General features: G+C 49.0%; 1 protein-coding gene across 1 annotated transcript in view; it reads left to right on the forward strand.

Moving 5' to 3' along the window:
- The first annotated feature begins 6,315 nt into the window (after positions 1 to 6,315).
- Positions 6,316 to 20,750, forward strand: part of LOC135365973 (phospholipid scramblase 1-like) — a 45,717-nt gene continuing 31,282 nt past the window's right edge. Inside the window, exons 1-4 of the mRNA XM_064598616.1 lie at positions 6,316 to 6,369; positions 18,279 to 18,344; positions 19,557 to 19,717; positions 20,155 to 20,328. Of these exons, the coding sequence (XP_064454686.1) occupies positions 19,622 to 19,717; positions 20,155 to 20,328 (270 nt within the window). The 5' untranslated portion in view covers positions 6,316 to 6,369; positions 18,279 to 18,344; positions 19,557 to 19,621. The remainder of the gene's footprint in view (positions 6,370 to 18,278; positions 18,345 to 19,556; positions 19,718 to 20,154; positions 20,329 to 20,750) is intronic.

Raw genomic sequence — 20,750 nt, forward strand, 5'->3', positions numbered from 1 at the left:
AAGGGAAAGGTGGTGGAGAGGAGGAGAGGAAAGGGTGAAGTGGAAGACCGAGCGGAATCCGCTCGGGGGGAGGATAGCTGCGTCCATGGGCCGACTTCAGGGGAACTGTGCCGGCATACGCCTATTACACATCTGAGGGAAACCCAGGAAAAGCCCCAGACGGCACAGCCGGCCCGCGGATTCGAACCGCGGACCTCCCAGTCTCCAAGCGCACGCGTTACCGCTGCGCCACCGGAGCTGGTGTCGTGAGCGGGCGGCGGAAATAGACGCACATTTCCGGAGTCGGGAGAGGAGAGACGTCGAGCCAAAAAAAACTGCCATGTCGAACTTCTTTCACGACGTCGGCGAGAGCTGCCGAGAACGACAGCTGGCGACCAATTAGGTGACACAGAAATGCCACGCCCCCTGATTTTTCGTCTGCTTTGGACGACGGAAGGCCACTGTGGTGGGAACATGAAAATTGTGCGCGCTGACGGGGCGGCGGAAATGCACCTCTACTTCCGCCGCCCGCTCACGACGCCGCGTCGCGCGTCGCCAAGTGAGAACTGGCCCTAAGCTTGTCAATCCCGAGTCATTTTTGCAATCTTGGGACTTCAGGCTTTTTCCCGGAAATCCCAAGATCCTGGGGTGATATTTGTATTTGATCTGTATATCAAGTATAGTTCAAAGATGGAAGTCACTGAAAAGGTTAGCTAGCTGTAGGATTCGAACACACATCTTCTGGATTACCGATCCAGGGCTCTACCATTTGACGCTTTGTATGTATTTGTCCCTTGTATGTTGTTCCAGCCTCAGAACATCTGTTCTCCCATATTACTTCATAATTTACTCAAATGGTGTAACGTTTCATTTGAATGAAGAACGCAAAAAAAAAGGAATGGAAATAAATGAAACACTATACGGTTTACAACACTGTCACTGCGTGCTTATCACATTGTACAATGATTTTAAGCACGACGTCAGAAAGCACAGAGCGTCGAGAGTGGTTCCCCAGTTCGGAGGCTGGCTGGCTCAAATACTGGCTGCCGAACTGAAGGTACGTTCAGCTTCTGCGTTCAGATCCTGGCATATTTGCTCTCACGAAAGCCCGGGATTTTCCGGGAGAAATCCCGGGACTTCGGACTTCAAACATTGGCCGGGATCTAGGGGTTTCGGGATATCACGCTTAACAACCCTAGTCCGCAGTGACGGTGGAGAAGTTACTCAAACACACGTCGGAGGACGGCGCTGAACGCGACGTAGCTAGCAGATGCAGTTTCTCGTCGGAGAAATTCTGCGGAGCGCGCACGGAATCTCTCGGCGGCAGACGAGTGTACAAGAGGCATATATCCCCCTTTAATCCAGCAGGTACCGATCATGGTCGTACAACATACGTACGTGTCTACCGCAAGAATAAAACGAAGCCGCACCAACTACAGCGCGCGTCCTCCTATCGGTGCGTCGCACTGCAGGTCAACCAGTTGCATCTGTTAGGCATCAACAATACTGTCAACTGTGAAAAACGGCCAGTGAAAAAGGGTCTGTTTCAAGACTCCTGAAACTCGAGGAATCGTTGCCTGAATACACTCGGGAGATCACGAACTCTGTGACTGAACTGAATCGGTCCGTTTCTGGTGGCATTAAGGGCATCGCTGTTACAAATTGGACATGCAGGGTTTAGCTCAGTTATTCTGGTATGAATGTATACTGGTAATACCAATATACATAGGTCTGTTGTGTGCATCCCTTCAGTTAAGCTTAATGTGTGTGTTTCAGGGCGTGTCTTGATGGAACAAAAGACTGGCCTTGAGGGACTGGCGGAGGAGAACCAAGTGTGGCTGTGGTTCGACCCAGGTGAGCGGAAATGGGCATTTTTCGAGTGAGCATATGCGCATGCGTAGCCACCTGCTGGTGACTGCCATAGTCATTGAGGGGGAGTAATCAGTTTCGAGGCTACGCGGACGTTTGTAGGTCGACAATTTATGTTTTGTACTCCTAAGTCACTACAATGCGCTTTCACTCTTTCCTCATTATTCTTTCAATCTTCTCTTGTTACTTTCCCACGCGAAGTGCAAATACGAAAAGTGTCCGCCTTGTTAACTGGGTGGAAAGATACGACGTTCAAGATTCCACCACATAGGGACGACGCAAATATGGAAACGGTACTGTAACTCGAGACAATGTCAAAGTTGAAGAACATAGCATAAAGGGAGAACTGATGTTCTGAGGCTGGAACAACGTAGAAAGACTAATACCTACAAAGCCTCAAACTGCTTAAGAAATTAACGATAGAAGATGAAAGTCACTGAAAGGGTTAGTCAGCTGTAGAGCTCGAACCCACATCTTCTGGATTACCGGTCCAAGCCTCTACCAATTAAGGTAAGCTAACACACCTCCCCAGCGACTCCCAAGGGCGCGTCATCTGAAGCGACAAACCAGCCACTCTCTCTCACTCATCCTCCTTTCACTCTTACATTTTTGCTCACTCATACACACATTCATACGACGTGATCGACACAAGCGGCAACTGTTGAACAAGAGAGAACTGATGTTCTGAGGCTGGAACAACGCTATAATCACTAAACAGAAGATGAAGAAAGAGATGGAATTTAATGAGGCATAGAAGGCGACCCAAAAGATATTTGTTTTTCGCTGCGCCGTCTTCTGTAGCCATTAAAATGAGCTCCTGCGAAACAACAATGAGAGCATGCGACATACAGAGCACGTGCAAGGCTCTAGTTCGGGCACCTTTAAAAGAACTGTAGAGGACGATACTCTTCCTCTACATGAGCCCCGACCGGCGATGATGGTATGCCACGGAGAGGCGATGACGGTGGCCTATCTCCATGGCCGCGCCGGTGGAACTGAGGCAGGTGCTCCAGGCGCGTGGCCATCTTCGTCGCTGTCCACCGGCCGCTACATCACTCCCCCCCTCAGACGCGGAGCGGCGCTTGCGGTTGAGTGGTTGAAGTTGGCGTCGATACTAAGACGGGAGGAATGGTGACGGCACGGGGACGTGGGAAAGTGAGGCTTGAGAAGTGAGAAAGTACGGCTTGAGTTCGCGGCAGCAGGCGCGGCAGGATAGCGGGCGTGGACATTCGTTGTAGAACGTTGTTGCGGACGGTCGATTTAGTGCGCTGTGCCGTCGTGCTGCTGCGCCAGTGATCAGCTTGAGTCGTGTCAAGTGGAAGCAGGACGATGGGGGCAGCGTGAGACATTTCCACGAGCGACCTCCGGAAAGCGTTGCCGAGCTGACGCATGTGCGGCGTCAGGGCGTAAGAACAGCGACGTACCGATACCGGTAGTGGAGCGTGTCGCTCATTGAACAGTCGCTGGTGATGCCGGGGTGTGCCATCGCGAAGTACGTGGAGGCCTGAAGAAGAGTGCGGGACCACGGCGTACCGCGACCGGTACAGGGCGTTGAAGCCGAAGAGTGCCGGGTCAGAAGAAGTGAGCGTAGCCTCCGATTACGAGCCCCGGCGGAGAGACGTGCTCGGTGACTCACGATAGGTGGGCCCTAGCGCCATCATCTGCTGTCTTGAGCAGGTGAGCGGATGTTGCTGCCCCATAATAGCCGTCGTTGTGAAATTTGAGATGGTACTGGGCCGAGTTATGCCGAACATGGTGTTCATAGTTCGGGTCACCAAATGTAGAGGACGATACTCTTCCTCTACATGAGCCCCGACCGGCGATGATGGTATGCCACGGAGAGGCGATGACGGTGGCCTATCTCCATGGCCGCGCCGGTGGAACTGAGGCAGGTGCTCCAGGCGCGTGGCGATCTTCGTCGCTGTCCACCGGCCGCTACAGAACCACCTCCACATGCAAAGCACACCGTAGAGCGAAAATGTTTTTGCATGGTAACTCCTGGTGGGCAGCTTCATAAATAAAGCAGGGTTTCCAGCCATGTTAACTGTAGCTTCCATGCGCCTTTAAGCCCAGAGCGTGCTCTGTATGTCCCCTGTGTTTATCGTTCCTTCGCAGGAGCTCATTTCATTCCTTACAGAGCTCGACGCGATGAAAAACCCAAGAAAAATATTTTTACGGACCTCAGTGCTCTGATGAGCTAGACCATGAAACGCATCAAACACGTGGTGGTGGAATACTTGTTGAAGGCCTTGTCCATGAGCATCAAATACGTCCAAGACGTGTTCTTAAAACGTGCTCGTATGAGCTTGTACAAATTCATTGATGTAACGCTTATAAAACTGTTCTAGGCATCACTGCCGAATTTAAGGGGGGCACACGGGGCACTTGCCCCGGGGCCCCCACCACAGGGGCCCACCACAAAGGGGCCTCCACCAGAAAAGGTCACAAGGGAGCCCCCACAGCACAGTGCCCCGGGAAACCCACCACTGTAAATCTGGCACTGCTAGGCATAAAACAAAAACAAAAACAAAAGTACCACACCAAGCATCGGATGTGGGAAGGAAGACAGAGTTCCTCAACTCGCTCACCACAGCGCGAGGCCAACAACGCAGCACGACATTAGCGAGGAATTTGGTTAGAAACTTTATCTATGAAAGCCATCGTATGTCAATCGTGTACTTTCTTCGCCGGAGGCAAAAAATTAGGACCTCCTGCAACTGTGCATAAAGCTCCAGACCTCAGAAGGCAATCAGTCTTTCGTATCCAATATGAACACTTTTTGGGGAAGCCCTGGTTTTGACGTAATTAAATCACTAAGACATGCCGACGTACTCTGTTATGAAGCCAGTAAATCGAAAATAGGTCTCTCAAGGAAAAAAATCGTGGCGGTCTTGAGCTACCAACCCACTTGTAGACGATCGAGGAGCCTTCCGCCGTCGTGCCGATAGATGTGCACACTTGTTTCTAACCCTCAGTGCTAATGAATATTCTATGGAAAGTAGACCGAATCATAGCTGTAATAAGGGGCGTCGAGTTCTAAGCTCACGTCAACTTTAAGCGTAGGAGTCCCACAATTCCGAGAATGTGGGAATGTGGTTTTCTTCAAGTGCACAAAAGTTCTTGCCGCATACGTGATTTTTGAAACCCAAAGCCGTATCGGTTGACAGAAGAAGCAGTGAAAATTGTACTCGTGGGGGCCCCCTTTTCGTGGAGGTCCCAGGGCATGCGCCCAATCGCCCCCTCCTCCGCCTAGATCCGGCACTGGCTAGGTGTCTCGAAATATTGCACTGTATATACACTGCACTCGAAATATTGAATCTGGTCACCAGGAGTAATGAAAATATCAGAAGCAGCGCAGAAGTGTATTATTAGGTGCTTCATCCATTTTTGTCCTTGAAGAATTTCCTGCTGCCACATGTAATCGCTGTGCTCTCCATGGTGAACACCAACATACAGGGTGTCCCAGAAAACGTGTCATTGAATTAATAAAAAAACTACGCTACCTCATGCGGTCAACGGCATTTGTTCCTACTAGGCTTTTTCCACCTCATCATATGAATGTCGTGTAACGTAAGCTTAGTTATGTAAATTTTTTCGAACTTAAGTCGGAAATTAGCCAAGTAAAGGTCACTTTTTTACCCCACCAATGTGAAGAGCATGCCCAATTTACTCAAATTAATGATAATTCACAGGGATATTCAGGAGTTATCCCATCGGAAAAAATAGACGAACATCGTCTCTACGGGGCTTCCAGAGGATAGCGCGCAAATAATTTTTCAGCGCAACCGTTCTCAGTCCAACGAAAGGAGGTTGGAAACCCAGCCCACACCGCAGCGTAGCAGAAAGAATATAATACTGGCATGGCTTATCGCGTCCGGCTTTCGTTGGTATCATGCTTCCCATATCCCAATTTCAGGAACTGTCACTTTTTTTACTATCACTGGGTGAGCTGGGTTTGGAAACTCCTTTCGTCGGACAGAGGGCGATTGCGCTCAAAATGTCGTAGCGCGTTGTGGTCCATGCTCCGAAAAGCATGATGTTCGGCTATTTTTTCCGATGGGATAGCTCGTGAATATCCCTGTCAATTATCATGAATTTGAGTAAATTCGGCAGACTCTTCATATTGGTGGACTAAATAAGTGACCTTTACTTGGCAAATTGCCGAGTTCAGTTCGCAAATATGTATTTGCATAATTAAACTTAAACGATACATGACATTCACATCAGTTGGTGGCAAAAACCTAGTAAGAACAAATGCCGTTGACTGCATGATTCTTGGTGGTGTAGTTTTTAATTATAATTCAATGACACGTTTTCTGGGACACCCTGTATAGTCGGTGACAGTTTTCATTTTCCAGTTATATGACGCCCGGCTTTGGGAATATCTTCGCCAACATATATACCTGCACGATCGGGCATTCCATACTTCCATTTCCCATATTGAGGTCACTGTGTCCTTTTCAGGTTATGGCGCGGTAGAACCACATGGTGGGAGTTTTTCGAAGCAATTCGATACATATGGTGAGTGGAACTTTTAAAGCCGTTCTTGTAATTTCAAAACGTTGTGAAGGTTCGCTGTTCGCTGAAGATAGCTTTTGAGCCTCCCGTAATCTATTGGCATGGCTAACGTTTTACTGAGTCCAGAGAACAGACAGAAGATGCTTGATCATAGGAGATTTTTTTAGGTTACACGTCTCTCGGCCAATAACGCGTCCAGAATATGACACGTACGCGTCCACGGAAAAATTCGACTTTCAAGATAAAACTGCTTCATGTAACCCACAGAAGTCCACGTATGAAGGACAAATACACATTGCGTTAGAGTTCAAGTCTATTAGTGATACAGAAATATGGAACTCTGTTGCCATAGATTTTAAAAAAATCCGTTCTTCATCGCTGTGCAAAATCTGGCGTAAGTTGACCAATACGTGGTGTTGTCATTAGCTCTTCATGGCCGTGGCTGTCTTTTATAGTTTCGACATAATTCCCGGGAGGGATCATGCAAAACTCCTCATTCAGTGCCCATATCTAGGACAGCTCTCTTCTTTAGTTTTTAGAAGAAGGTGTTTTTAGGGGCCAAAGAACAAGAATGACCATGGGGTCTCTGACGTGAGGACAGACATTGACTCCACCTTCCATTCGGCAGTTTGATATATTACTCAATAAAACAGGTACATGGAGGTAGACCATGAGCCATAGAAGCCATACTACTGTGACATCAATCGCAAAAGCCCAGGTTTAACGAAACAAGGTCAATGCAGCTTGGTCCGTGTTCTCTCAGAAAACGTACTGAAGCTCAAATCGGGTTGTGGGTCGCCAGGAGCTTAAAGGCCAAAGACAGATCTTGGGAGAGGATGATCAGACATGGAACCAATATAACAAGAAAATGAGCGCGCCGTTCAGGCTTGCCCTCGGCCGTGCGTCCGCGCTGATGATTGTCCGCTCATCAATCAATCAATCAATCATCTGTCCAGGAAAGATAGAGTAGAGTCTTGTCCACGTCTGGCAAGATAAAGATGTGCCAGCGACGTGCTCGAATGCATTTCAATTCAGGAAGGGTCTTTTTCCAGCATGTGCCCACTCTGAGATGTCTGTCATTATTTCAGATGGGACTTGTGTATTGATCATATCCGTTCACTCAAGCTTCAAATGGGCTTGATAAATAAACTGAATGAGAAAGACCTGCACTGTACGAGACACTTGAGCAAGCAAATAAATGTTCTAGTAAGGGGACCCCCGCGTTCATTTACAAAGTGACCTTGACCATTCCCTCAGATAGAGGTCCTGGCTAATTTCAGTGGGTATGTTATTTCTCACGAATTTGTTACATGACTGTTTCAGGTCATAAAATATGCGAAGTCGCGGACTGCAAGCATACGAAAATGCAGCACGAGTGGAGTATGTGCAAAGCAGAGATGAAAGGGATGAGTCTCCTTGTTTTGAATTTTCATCTGGGGGCACTAGTATCCGACCAAAATACTGAGGTATATCTTTAGGAAGTAGCCATTTCCTCGCCTCTTTCACTTCGCTATGAAACGGAGGTGACAGTGCAACCTTCGTGTTCCAAAAACGACAAAAGAGACGCAGACCGCATCTATTTCGGCCGATCACCTCATGACACCTGATTTCATCACCACATTCCAGTGCTCTTGTAAAACCACTCTTGTGTGTCTCGCGATGAACGTGAATCACGCATCATCCCAAGAGAGCAATGGCCGATGGTCGACGGTTGGCAAAAGGTCGGATGACATTTGGCCAACGACTCATCCAACGTTGGCGCGACGTTGCGTAGTGATAGGCAGAGTGAGGATTGGAAAGCCGTCGGCCAGGGTACAGATCCGTACCAAGAAACGATCTCGTTGGCCAAGCACTTGCCAGAGCTTAGACCTATCTCGCCTGGGGGAGAGGGTAACGTAGAATGATGTAGCACTACATAGGCTCAATTTTTCGATGGACCAAAGGAATTTCTGACAACTAAAGTAGTAAGAAACAGAAGCGTTACCTCCGTGGCAAGTTAATACCACAAGAAATTCATCATTTCAGTGTAGTTCGTGTGCACGCCAAATTAAATTTAGACACCTCACCCTTCATTTTGACACACACGCGAACAGGACTCTCGAATTTGCGGAAGCTCACGAGACATGTATGTATAGTACCTGTTTTTCCTCAGGAAACACATGCCGTTGTGTGTTTTGTCGTATTGTGGTCTCGAGCATCTTATGAGCTTTTTTATACTTTAAAGAAGCTCTACTTTTTCTCATTTTGAAACGTCGCGATCACTTGTCGTTGTGGGAAATACGAGTAAAACAAACAAATAATGATATATCGTTACCTCACACCGCGAGAGAATTCAGTATGACAATGAGCGACGCCACAGGAACGATTTGGTCTGTATCTTGGCACAAGCTTCGCACAATGTAGGCTGGCCAATGCTTGGCAAATTATTGGCCAGGGTACAGATCCGTATCAAGAAACCAGCTTGTTGGCCGATGATGTACCAAGCAAGGCCAGGTAGGCCAGCCTAACTATTACCAAGCATGGCCCAACCTTTTGTGGTTGTGATGGTTTCAATGGAACTGGGAAAAGCCCACGGCCGGGTGCGCGAGATGCTGTCTTCTTCCTTGAGCCAGGCACCGATGGCGCTACAAGCCGCCACAGACACTCCCCCGGCCAGTAACGGAGTGGTTCGGACCAAGTGGGGAGACCAGTGGACGTGGCGTGGGAGAGGGGCGTCAGATTTGGTACTAGGCTGGTCGGGGAAGCTGACACTGTGGAGATGGTGGTCATGCGCGTCGAGATACGCAGGTTTGAGACGGTCCAAAGAGGCGGTGTCTTCGCGGCCGGCGATGTCGAGCGTGAAGAATTTTGAGGCGCGCCTGAGGACTTTGTAAGGGCCAAGGTACGGAGGCTGGAAGGAGGAACGCATGCCGTCGTGGCGGAGACATGAGATGCTTTGTCGATGCCCTTGTGGATGAAAGGGGAGGGGGCCGAAGAAAGACGCGGGGGTACCGGGCGGATGTCACGGAAAGTGTCACTCATCTGTTGCAGAAAGGCGTCGGTACTGACGGGAGCGGCTTGATGAGTAGCGAAGAAAGCACCGGGGACATGGAGGGTGGTACCATAGACGAGCTCAGCTGAGGAGCAGTGTAAGTCAGTCTTGAGAGCGGCGCAAAGGCCGAGGAGTACCAGTGGAATGTTGTCCACCCAAAGAGTTGGATCGGCTTGCGCGCGGAGCGAAGTCTTAATTTGCCGATGGAGGCGCTCAACGATGCCGTTACTGGAAGGGTGGTACGCGGTGGTCCTGTGCCTCGTCGAGCCCAAGCAATCTGAGGACGTCGTTGAACAGCTTTGACTCGGATTGGCGGCCTCGGTCCGACGTGACGGTTTCGGGAACTGCAAATCGGGAGATCCATACTGACAGGAAGGTTCGGGCAACGGTGTCAGCGGTAACGTCCTGGATGGGTTGTGCTTCCGGCCAGCGCGTGTAGCGGTCGATGCAGGTAAATATAGATACCGGAAACCACGAGAAGGGGGCAGCGGCCCGACAATGTCCACATGGACATGTTGGAAGCGTTGAGAGGGAGGCAGAAAGGCTTGCTCAGGGGTTACTGTATGTCTGCAGATTTTCGCTCGCTGGCAAGCCAGGCAAGAGCGAGTCCAGCGCCGGATGTCGGAGTTGATGCGAGGCGAAATGAATCGTTGGCAAGCAAGACGCTGAGTGGCACGAATTCCTGGGTGAGAAGGTGCATGAAGCATTTTGAAGATGGAACAACGAAATTGCTCGGGACGTGGGGAGCCAGTAGAGGTGCCACAAACAAGGATTGTGTCCGCATATGGGGTGTGGACATCTTGAATGTCCAAGGATGAGCCAGAGCGGAGTTGTTGCAGCACTGGGTCACCGGTTTGCGCCGCTGCCAGCGCGGAAAAGTCGACAGTAGGTGGTAACTGCGAGACAGACGCAATATGAGCGCGGGAGAGGGCGTCTGCTGCGGCCTTTGGGGCTCCCGTATTGTGGCGGATGTCGGTCGTAAATTCTGCTATGTATGCGAGCTGTCGAACCTCACGGGGTGTGGCCGTAGGGCGGTTGGCGTGTATGGCGTAAGTGAGCGGCTTGTGGTCTGTCACCACGTGGAATTCGCGGCATTCCAAGAAGTAGGAGAGGTGCTTTATTGCCAGATAGATCGCGAGAAGCTCCCGGCCGAAGGTGCTATATTTCTGCTCGGCACATCGGAGGGGCTTCGAGAAAAAGGCGAGAGGCGTCCAGGCGCCCTCCCTCCCCTCCTCTAATCTCTTGCTGTAGGACAGCTTCCACGGCGGTGTTGGAGGCGTCGACAAGGAAATTGGTGGGAGCATCAGGAAGTGGGTGGTGAGGAGCTCGGCGTCTGCCAGAGTGGTCTTGAGGGTATTGAAGGCTGCCAGCGTATGGTCTGTCCAGTCAATTTTGGCTGACGGGTTGGCTTTCGCGGAGAAGAGGGCGTTCAGAGGTTGCATGGTGGTAGCACAGTTCGGAATGAAACGCCGGCAAAAATTTATCATACCGAGATATTCCCGCAGCTTCTGCTGTGTTGAGGGCAGTGGAAACTCACGGACAGCCTGAACTTTGGTTGGAAGAGGGCGGATGCAGTCCTGAGAAACACTGTGTTCGAGGAACTCCAGTTCTTGTACGCCGAAGAGACACTTGCCGGGATTAATGATAGTCCATACTGCTGCAGCCTGGTGAAGAGCTCACGAAGGTGTTGGCAATGATCTTCTGGGGTTCGGCTCACGACCAAGATGTCATCGATGTACGCGAAGCAGTTAGGGAGGCCTCGGATAACTTCGTCGACGAAACGCTGAAAGGACTGCGCCGCATTCCTGAGACCGAAGCGCATGCGGAGATACTGAATAAGGCCAAAAGGTTTAGTGATGGCTGTCTTCGCGATACTGTCGGGGTGCATGGGAATTTGATGACATGCTTTCACAAGGTCTATCCTTGAGAAGGTGGCTGATCCTTGGAGACAGGCCGCGAAGTCGTGAATATAGGGAATGGGGTATCGATCAGGAATAGTGACTCGATTAAGTGCGCGGTAATCTCCGCATGGTCTCCAGTCCACGTTCTTTTTGGGGACTATATGAAGCGCTGACGCCCAACTGCTGGATGATGGTCTGACGATTCCGAGGTCAAGCATGTGCTGGAACTCGGAGCGCGCAATCTTGAGCTTCTCGGGTGCGAGGCGTCTAGGTCGAGTGAACACAGGAGGGCCGGTGGTCTCGACGTGGTGGAAGACGCTGTGCTTGATGGGTTTGAAGTCATTGGATGGGGACGTGATTGTGGGAAAGTCGACGAGGATGGAGTCGTACGGTGCCGGGGCTGACGGGCGCAGGATGTGGATTCCGGATGATGGTATGCAGGTAGCAACTGCCGTGACACGGAGCGTTGTGGCTTCGTCGAGCAACGCCCGGCGGCGCATGTTGACGGCGAGGTTGAAATGACTTGGGAAATCTGCTCCGAGGATTGGGTGAGTGACATTAGCGATGAGAAATACCCAGCGGAATCTGCGTCGCAGGCCGAGGTCGAGGGTAAGACTACGTTCTCCATACGTGGTGATGGGGGTCTTGTTGGCAGCTTGGAGGAAAGGGCCGGATGAGGTGCGGCGGAGGTCAGTTGGTAAAGGAGAGATAATGCTGACTTCGGCACCGGTATCCACGAGGAAGGAGACTTTGGACAGGCGACCTTGGTGAGGACCAGCAACAGCGGTCGTCTCTAGTTGCCGGTGCCCAGGGTTTCTCTTAAATATACGGGGTTCTTGGCACTTCGTGGCGGCCTTGCCGAAGCGTGCGTGGTACCAGCAACGTTGATATTGGGGGCGAGTAGGGGAAGAGGAACGGTAACGGGAAGGGCGCGGTCGTTGCGGGCTAGGAGAACGTGGACGTTGACAGACGGTGGCATCTGGGTCGAAGTGCTGATCTGTGTGGCAGGTTCCAGGCATAGATAGGTGCGACACGATGTCGGAAAGGCGCTGAACTTCAGATCGTAGGGTGTCGCAGAAGGAGCAGACGGCTGGACTGGGAGTTGACAGGGGGGGGCGACGGGTTCAGTAGGGTGCGTTGGAATAACGGCATTGCTGTCGCAAAACTGCGGCGTTGCTTCCATAATGCGATCGGCGAGTTCTGCTAGGTCGCTAAGCGACACAGTTGGAGATGTCGAAAGGATCATTCGTACCGTGTGCGGTAGCCCTTGGAGAAATAATTCGCAGAGTACTGAATCGTCTAGGGCTGAGGACTCGCTGCCAAGGAGATGGTACATTCGACGTAAGAATTGGCTGGGAGTGCGGTCACCTAATTCTTCAGTGGTGAGCAACTGCCGTAATCCCTGTTGTAGGGACTCGAAGAGGCGTTTAATGAGCTGCGTCTTCATGGTGTCGTAAGGGTTGGTACCGAGATGTTTAACGACAATGTCGCGTACTTCAGCTATGATGGGGGCAGCAAGGGATGTCAGGACATGGTGATACCTTGACTGCTGCCTGGTAATGTGCCGTTTGGCGAATTAGGCTTCTACGAGGATGAACCAGAGTGCGGGATCATTTGCCCAGAAACTCGGCAGCTTCTGTTCTGTGACATTGACCTGGGGAGGAAGGCCATGCTGTTGAGAAGATGTTGGAGTTGGGGAGTGACCCATGGCTGACCAGTGATGGTAGAATGTGCGGGCGTTCTGCCAGGTCACCAATTGTGGGAGCTAAGATAGGAGCGACCACAAGAGACTAGGATGAAGCGAGAAGTGAAGATTGTTTTAATGGAACCGGGAAAAGCCCGCGGCCGGGTGCGCCAGATGTTGTCTTCTTCCTTGAGCCAGGCACCGATGGCGCTACAAGCCGCCACACTTTATTTGTTGCTTGGGATTATTCTTATGTATTGGAGGATGTTGAAATACATGCTTTTGGATAAATGTTTGTTGTGTGTCACCGCTCATTTTGGGCGATTGCTTTGTTCCAAACTGATCTGTGCTTCATAGATGCAGAACGAACTTTCTTCATGTGTGGGGTAGAGAGAGTAAACTGCCTAATCATAACCATGCAATAAACTTGTTGTTTTGTACCCACGTGTACAACCTCCGTCGAAACCTTGTTTTATAGCTAAAGCACATGTGTGCGATGCCGATGCCTATTATTATTATTCGAACCAAACGCGCGTGAGGACGCTTTTATTGTTCCTGCTCAAGGTTGAAGCTCAGCTGGAATATAAAATATGTAAAAGCATGTTTTTCCAACATGGCTCACCAACTGCAACTACAAGGAAATTGTGGAGCTCATGAACGGAATTGGCAGGGACCAAGACTAGGGGACGCAACCTCTCCTTAGCTTTCATCTCTGTGAAGCACACATTTTACTCGTGCTGCTTGTGTCGCGTGCCTATCGTCCCTGACACTGGGTTATCCGGAATCCTAATCATATGGGGGTGTTGCAAAGAACGAGGGCACGGAATAGCAAGGTCTCCATCCCGTAGGGAGTGTACAGGTGAAATGTTACAGGGTGCGCAAAACACTTGAGGGGTGCAGGGGGCTCAGAATAAATCACTGGTCCTATGATTATGAGGAAACGAAAATTCATGGTGTATACCTTATGTGTTGGAACTAGCATCATCTGAGGCCTCATTATAGCCATCAAGGGAGTGGTTAAAGGGCACACCGTGAATGACCCAGAGGTCCTCTCGTCAAAACATTTATTTTCTTGTTCTAGTGTCTTATCTAGTGTCACTCTTTCTCATTCATTTCATTTTTCCACTCTCCGCTAGTACTGGTGAAGCACCGGACCAATACAACCAGACTAATACAATTTATTGTTAGTTTGGTTTCATCGCTGATCATCCTCTCGCATTTTGAAGCAAATCGAATCTTCCTTACCTGCTGAAGCGAAAAATCTGACCTGGGGCTTTAACCTATGTCATGTAGTGACGCATAGAACACAACCCACCCGAAACAACCGTAATATCTGATTTCTCACTAAGAGCTGTAAAGAGGTAGTTTCTCTGGGGTCTCAACAGTATTGATTTTCATAGCACCCCACTCCCCCAAGACGCCATAAAAAAATGTGCAACATTGTCTGCCACAAAGTCCCAAAGCAGCAAGAAAGGCTGCAAATATGGGTGGGCTTTGCAGAGATAAGCGTCCTAGATGGGTGAATGCTTTGCACGCCTCCGTCTTCGCGCGTGATTATCGAAAGACGCCAGGCCAGTTAACGTTGGTACTGTTCCTTCTGGGTGTAGCGTCATGTCTCGGACCAGTCAAGCACTACTGCTTGTGATCTGCACTCCGTGTGTAGGAGGCGACCGTAGCTCCTCCCCTTTATGCTAATGAGCTGACTTGGCTCCACCCCTTCATGGTGATTGGGAGACCATAGTTGTGTCTCTTTCTGCTAATGAGTGGGCAGACTCCGCCCCTTCGCACTGGTTGGCACATTCCAAACCCACTGATTGATGATTGGCTATAGCACAGCTCTGCACCTTTATGCTGCACCTTCATACTACTCACACTTATCTCCCTGCCAACCCCTACGTGAATTAGCTGGCTGCGCCCCGCTGATTGGTCCATGCTAAGATATAGTGACTCTGTATGCTAATTAGCTGGCTTGGCTGCTCAGTGATTGGTCAACTCTAAATCCATTGATCGCAGATCGACTCTGCAGTTTCTACACTTATAAGCCATCTGATTTCTTGATCCTCCCCACTGATTCTAAGCCTTCTGATTGGGCCACCCGGGCTACTTCCGTTTCACGCTGATCGGCTGTTTCCTTCACGTTACCACGTTGCCAGATGGCAGCAGCTCTACTAAGGCTTCACTGTGGCTTCACTATGTTCTACACAGGACAGACAGTCAGGAAAAATAAATTTCATCGTTCTTTGAGTACATATTTGATGAGCGTAGAGTGCGATGTGTCCCATTCTCGTGGTAGTTGCTTGGTAAATTTTAGAATCCCCAAATTCGTCCAGCATGCTCAGCGAATCATATTTCTTCATGTAGAATATATGCGAATGAGGTGTGCCCACGTCGTCATTCAGGTGCCTAAGCACGTTTGCTACGAATGTCGATTTACCGCACGATTTACGCAAAATACAACTAAAAAGATGACGGAAACAAAAAGGTTTGGGTAAGGACAGATGGTGTGTGTATGCCATAGATTGAGAAGTTACCCGTCAAAAAGAACTCGTTACAAGTTAAGTTACCCTGTGCAAAATGTAACTAAGTTAATAACGAAGTTCTTCAGCCTGAAATGCAACTCGCAGTTACTGAGTTACTTAAAAAAAAGAACGAGTTACTTCCAAGATGGCCTTTGTTGCCTTTGTGCCATTAAACACATAATCAATCAATCAATCAATCCAAGTTACTTCGATATGTTTTGGTTTCAGTCTGTCTACCAATGTCATGATGACGTTTCTCTGGTAGAGGTCTATTCGAACGCTAGCATCTTACTCCGTGTGGGTGCACAATGGGTCAGTTTCATTTCAATGGCAGCGGTTCTTACTTCCTGAATAAAGTACTGTCATTGATTGAATATCACGTTTTATGGAAAAATGTCATGAAGGAACCAGAGAGAAAGCAAGAAAATATGTGGACGTGAGTGAAAAGCGAGTTAAAAGTAACTTGGAACTTTACTTAACTTAACTTACCTCGGCAAAGTTACCCGAAAAAGGAACGAGTTCCTCTGAAAGTTGCCACGGCGCAAAAGTAGCGAGTTAAGTTACAAGTTACCAAAAAAAGGAACTTAGTTACAGTAACGAGTTACTTGTAACGAGTTACCTCGAACTCTGGTGTATACATGTCCTCTATGTCCGAACTGCGTTCTCAATACAGATTATCCAGGCCAAAGTTCGACTTCTTTTTCGTCACTCTGTCCGCCACTAAGATGCGGTTGAGCATCTTGATCTTGTACTGACACATTTCTTGACGTGCTTTTAACAATTCCAGGCGTTTGCAGTAGGCGGTGGACTTGAAAGGCTTCCTCCACGACACTGCGAATAAATTCGCGAAGTACTTTGTTTTGTGTCTTGTCCTGGCAACAATGACAAATGCAGGAGAATAAACCACACAATGCTTTCCATGTATTAGTCAGAATGATGACGCAAGCACAGTGCATGCTCCCTTTATAGAACGTTTCCAAACAAACACACGCTAAGAAACGAGACCAAAATCCAAACAGAGAAGTGAGCCGTTGCCACTAGGAGCGCACGCAGAGAAAGAAAGCAAAACTGAAACAGGGAACGCCCACGAGCGCCCATAACCGTTCGATGGGGGCCGCAGCGGCGCAGAGGGCGCAAGGGTTGCACGCATGCGTAGCGCCCATAGAGCAGTGCTTGCGTCACTCACACGCTGAACGGCGCCTGCATGCTCGCTAGGTGACACGTCACTCCAGATGCCACCCGCCATGCCAGATGGCGCAGGCCTGCGTCACTCATGGAGTGAGGACGTGCGGTTGGTCACTTCGGCGTCAACACGTTGTGTCAGTTGTGGCTTGACTGTCGACGGGAGCGGACGCTTCGTTGTCGCAGGGGCAAGGTGAGTGATTTCTCGCAGCAGTTTTTGCTGATGTTTGTGCAATTTGCACCACGCTTGTGTTCAGCCTTTCCTCCTTGTTGTAGCATAGTTAGCATTTGCAGTAGCGGTTTCCCTGCATCACTGGACAGGTTTGGCAGTCACTTCCACGCTTTGAGTTTTGTAGCGTTGCGCGTCATAACCCTTTTCTCCTCGTTTTCGCATGTTTAGTGGTGTGTGCCTCGCATTTTGTGGTAATTATCTTGTGTTAGTTGTTGTGCAGTGATGCGGTTAGGCCTAATCAATCCCCTTAAGCCTTTTCTCTGTGCTGTTGCATGCTTAGCATTTGCTGTAGCGGTTAGGACTTTTCCCGGCATTTTGTACGTGCACGTTGAGACTTTTTTGACAATGTTGCAATTTTATCCGCCGCTAGTATCTTGTTGTTCTCTATCTTTCTGTCATAGAACTATGATGGTGGTACCATCTGGTGTGATGCCTTGCAACTAGGTGGCCGCCTGTCGTCAATCTCTGGAACTACCGGGCGTCAACAAGCAACATGGCGGTCGCTGGTCACTCATCCATTCTGGAGCGCTTTCTTGAACATCATTGGTTTTAGAATAAATTGTTTTATAATAAATTGTTCTCCCAACTCCGTTTTTTCTTCTTTTTTCTGACCACGAGTTGCCCACAACACACAGTGTGGTCTGTACACGAGTTAGATGCTCCCCAATTAGTGTGGTGATTCCCTGGAGGGTGCTGATTACTGTGGGGGTTCTAATTAGCTCTAATTGCTAATTTAATGGTGTCCAGAGCAGCGGTGGCAGCTCGTGGTCAGCGCTTACTACTGCACACTGCTGGAACCACTGTACAAAGAACCACTGTACTAAACCAAACCACTGTACTGTACAACCAAACAAAAACAAATCTCTGTACCAAACTACTGTACAAAGTAGCTTTGCAACACGCTTTGCTGAAATTCGTAGGAACGTTATTCACGCTAACGCGACCTATTTAAAGAAAAGCACGCCACATACTTCACTCGGCCGCACGGTAGTCAGTATAATGTTCATGTCAGTACCATTTAGTGACCGGATGAAGCGCTCTTACATGGAAAATCCTGCGGCTCTTATCCATTTTGATTGCCAGTAGAGCTGGAAACGTCATTAGCGCGGTGGGTTGTATTTCTGCCTGCAAAACACGCATCGTCCAAGTGCAACCTATGCGAAAGCTTTCACGATACTTCAAACATGTTGAACTGTTGTGATCCTAGCAACACCTCACGGCGCAAACATTCTGATATTCGGCTACACCGACAAACATCTCCACGTGTCAGCTGTGGCGAACACTCACAGCTACAGGAAGCCACATTCCTTTTGACGACATACTTAGTCGGCGAGTGCAGTAATTAACTCGTTTCTTCATGCAGAATATCCTTCATGGCGGTTCAACGTTCAAGGCTCGAAGAACGACGGCCTATTATTTGTGAGGAACGGTGCGTCACATTATTCAACCTTTGCTGATGTCAACGCCGCACACAAGCTTTTGTTAACTGTCAACAAGTAGGCACCTCGCCCTGGTAGCCTCGACGTATCTTGAAAGTGCCAGATGATGGTACTAAACACAAGATTACGACCTGACTCGAGCGGACTTAATGTAGTTACGACAGAAAGTATATAAGTAAAGATGAGCGCGGTTCGGATCTTCACGCAAGTTTCCTCTTCGCGGGTTAAGGTGCGGGTAGACCACAATGCCTCCGCGGATGGCGCGGGTATACCAGCACCATCCGCGTAAAGCCGCACGTAAAGCCAACAGGCTGGTTTTGTGCATGCGGGTATACCCGCAATACCCGCATGCACAAAACCAGCCTGTTGGCTTTCGGTGTACGACCAACTTTACAGCGAGCTTTGTGTCCAAAATAATTTCCAAGACATTTCATATCCAGTCCAAAATGATTTATTGATGCTATCTACACTGCCCGCTGGCGAGCCACTTTTCGAACAGTCAAACGCTGTGGCGGCGACAGTTGACAGGAGTGCTAGCCCTCTAATGCGGAGCGAACCAGTCATCGTGTCGAAAGATAGACAAAATTAGCCCTACGTGGAAAACATAACCAGAGAGTGACAATAACAACAACTTTGTTTTAACATGATGAACGGGGAGTTTCATCGCCGGGGGCGATACGCTTCCCCATTCCCACAGTAACTAACCTTCCTGGTCTCATAATCAGCTGGACTCTCCCTCCTTCTTTCCTTCCCACTCCCACTTTCTCAAAGGGTAAGTATAGAAAGTGGTACCAGTAAATGACAATGTAAATGACAAGGCATCACATCATCATCTCGCATCTCTGCGGCTTTCGGCACCTTCGCGGGATTCACGGATTGCTGTATGAAAGTGACAAGTTCACCGGCATCTCCGTCGTTCGCGACATTCGCGGCGTTCACTGACGTATAGTGTGAACGTAGCCCAAGCCATGCGAGCAACAACTGTGCTGAGAGACGGGGTACTTGGCGTTTACACGTGGTTGACAAAGCAGCCAAATAACGGTTGAGTTGCTTTGTCCTCAACCGTTATTTGGCAACTCTCATATTGCACCCTAGAGTACAACATGCTCTCTCTCGCTGTGTTCACTTGCCTGTGTTTATCTCTTTTTCACTGTGAACAACATCTTCGTGTCATATACCTTCCATATTCTTTCGTGATGCAGATTTTACACCATGCCCCCTTCTTCAAGATTGCTTCGGTCTTGCAAGTGCATCATTCACTGCTTCAATGTGCCAAATGGATGGCGCTGTTGTGATGGTTTTCCAGCGCCTTCTCAGACTCCAGGGCGGTGTTAAGGGATGTTTCTGCTGTTGCCTCGGACAGGTAAGAAGTCTGTGACTGGTGTTATGCTTGTAGACGTCAATGAAAGGAGTCACTCGAGTATGCACAATATACCCCAAGAACACGCTGACATCCCTCACTCATCCTGAGGATGTCATTGCGGGACAGCAGTGACATCCTGAGAATATCCCCACATGATGGGGAGAATTGAAAACGGGAGGAGGAGCCTATTTTGTGCCGTGCATAATGGACACAAATTAGGCTCTCCCTCCCGTTTTCAGCAAATCAGGGGCGAGAACGTTGTCATTCGGGATGATGGTTGGCTAGGAGAGTGCTGTGTGGTGAAGTTCATTTTTAAGACTATAGTCTTCAGTAATATTTGGCGCGTGATGGCCTTAGAAGCTGATGCGGCAATAAAGCCCGAATCAAATCAAATCGCATACCCCATTTTAATTATCGCATTGCATTGTTCATTTCAGGAGATGAAAATTGGAGTTCCTGTTCGAAGAGAAATAGCGTCTATTTCCGAGGATTGGACCATATGGGATACCTCCCTCACAATTTATGACGCCAAGGGAAGACCGATATTAAAGGTTATTGGCCCCACTCTCCCGTCGTATTGGTCCGGCGTCATCTCCACGGAAGTGTTCAAGGTATGTTACCGTAGTGCAAGTCGGGGGTGGGCATGAATATATTTTTTAATGAATTTAAATATAAATACAAAATACTTGAGAGAACTGATGTTCTGAGGCTGGAACAACATAGAAAGGGCACATTCAAAGCCTCGGATGGCTAACCTTTTCAGTAACTTCTATGTTTCATCACAAAATACTTTGTTGAAAGAGGTATTAAAATGTAAAATATAGATTCAATATTTAAACGCTGTAGCTACTGCCATAAATACTGCGAGGCTGACGACATTTTCACGGCACCCCGTGCTTGAGCGCACATTGAGGCCGTCATTTTTGAAGATTCGCTTCAGGATTAGACCACAACATAATATTCGATGAACATAGCAGGAGCAGGCAAGCTAGCTGGTGTTGAATTGATATTAACATTGCCTTGAGTTTGGGGG

This window comes from Ornithodoros turicata, chromosome 8, assembly GCF_037126465.1.
Source record: "Ornithodoros turicata isolate Travis chromosome 8, ASM3712646v1, whole genome shotgun sequence".
In the NCBI taxonomy this organism is placed as follows: Eukaryota; Metazoa; Arthropoda; class Arachnida; order Ixodida; family Argasidae; genus Ornithodoros; species Ornithodoros turicata.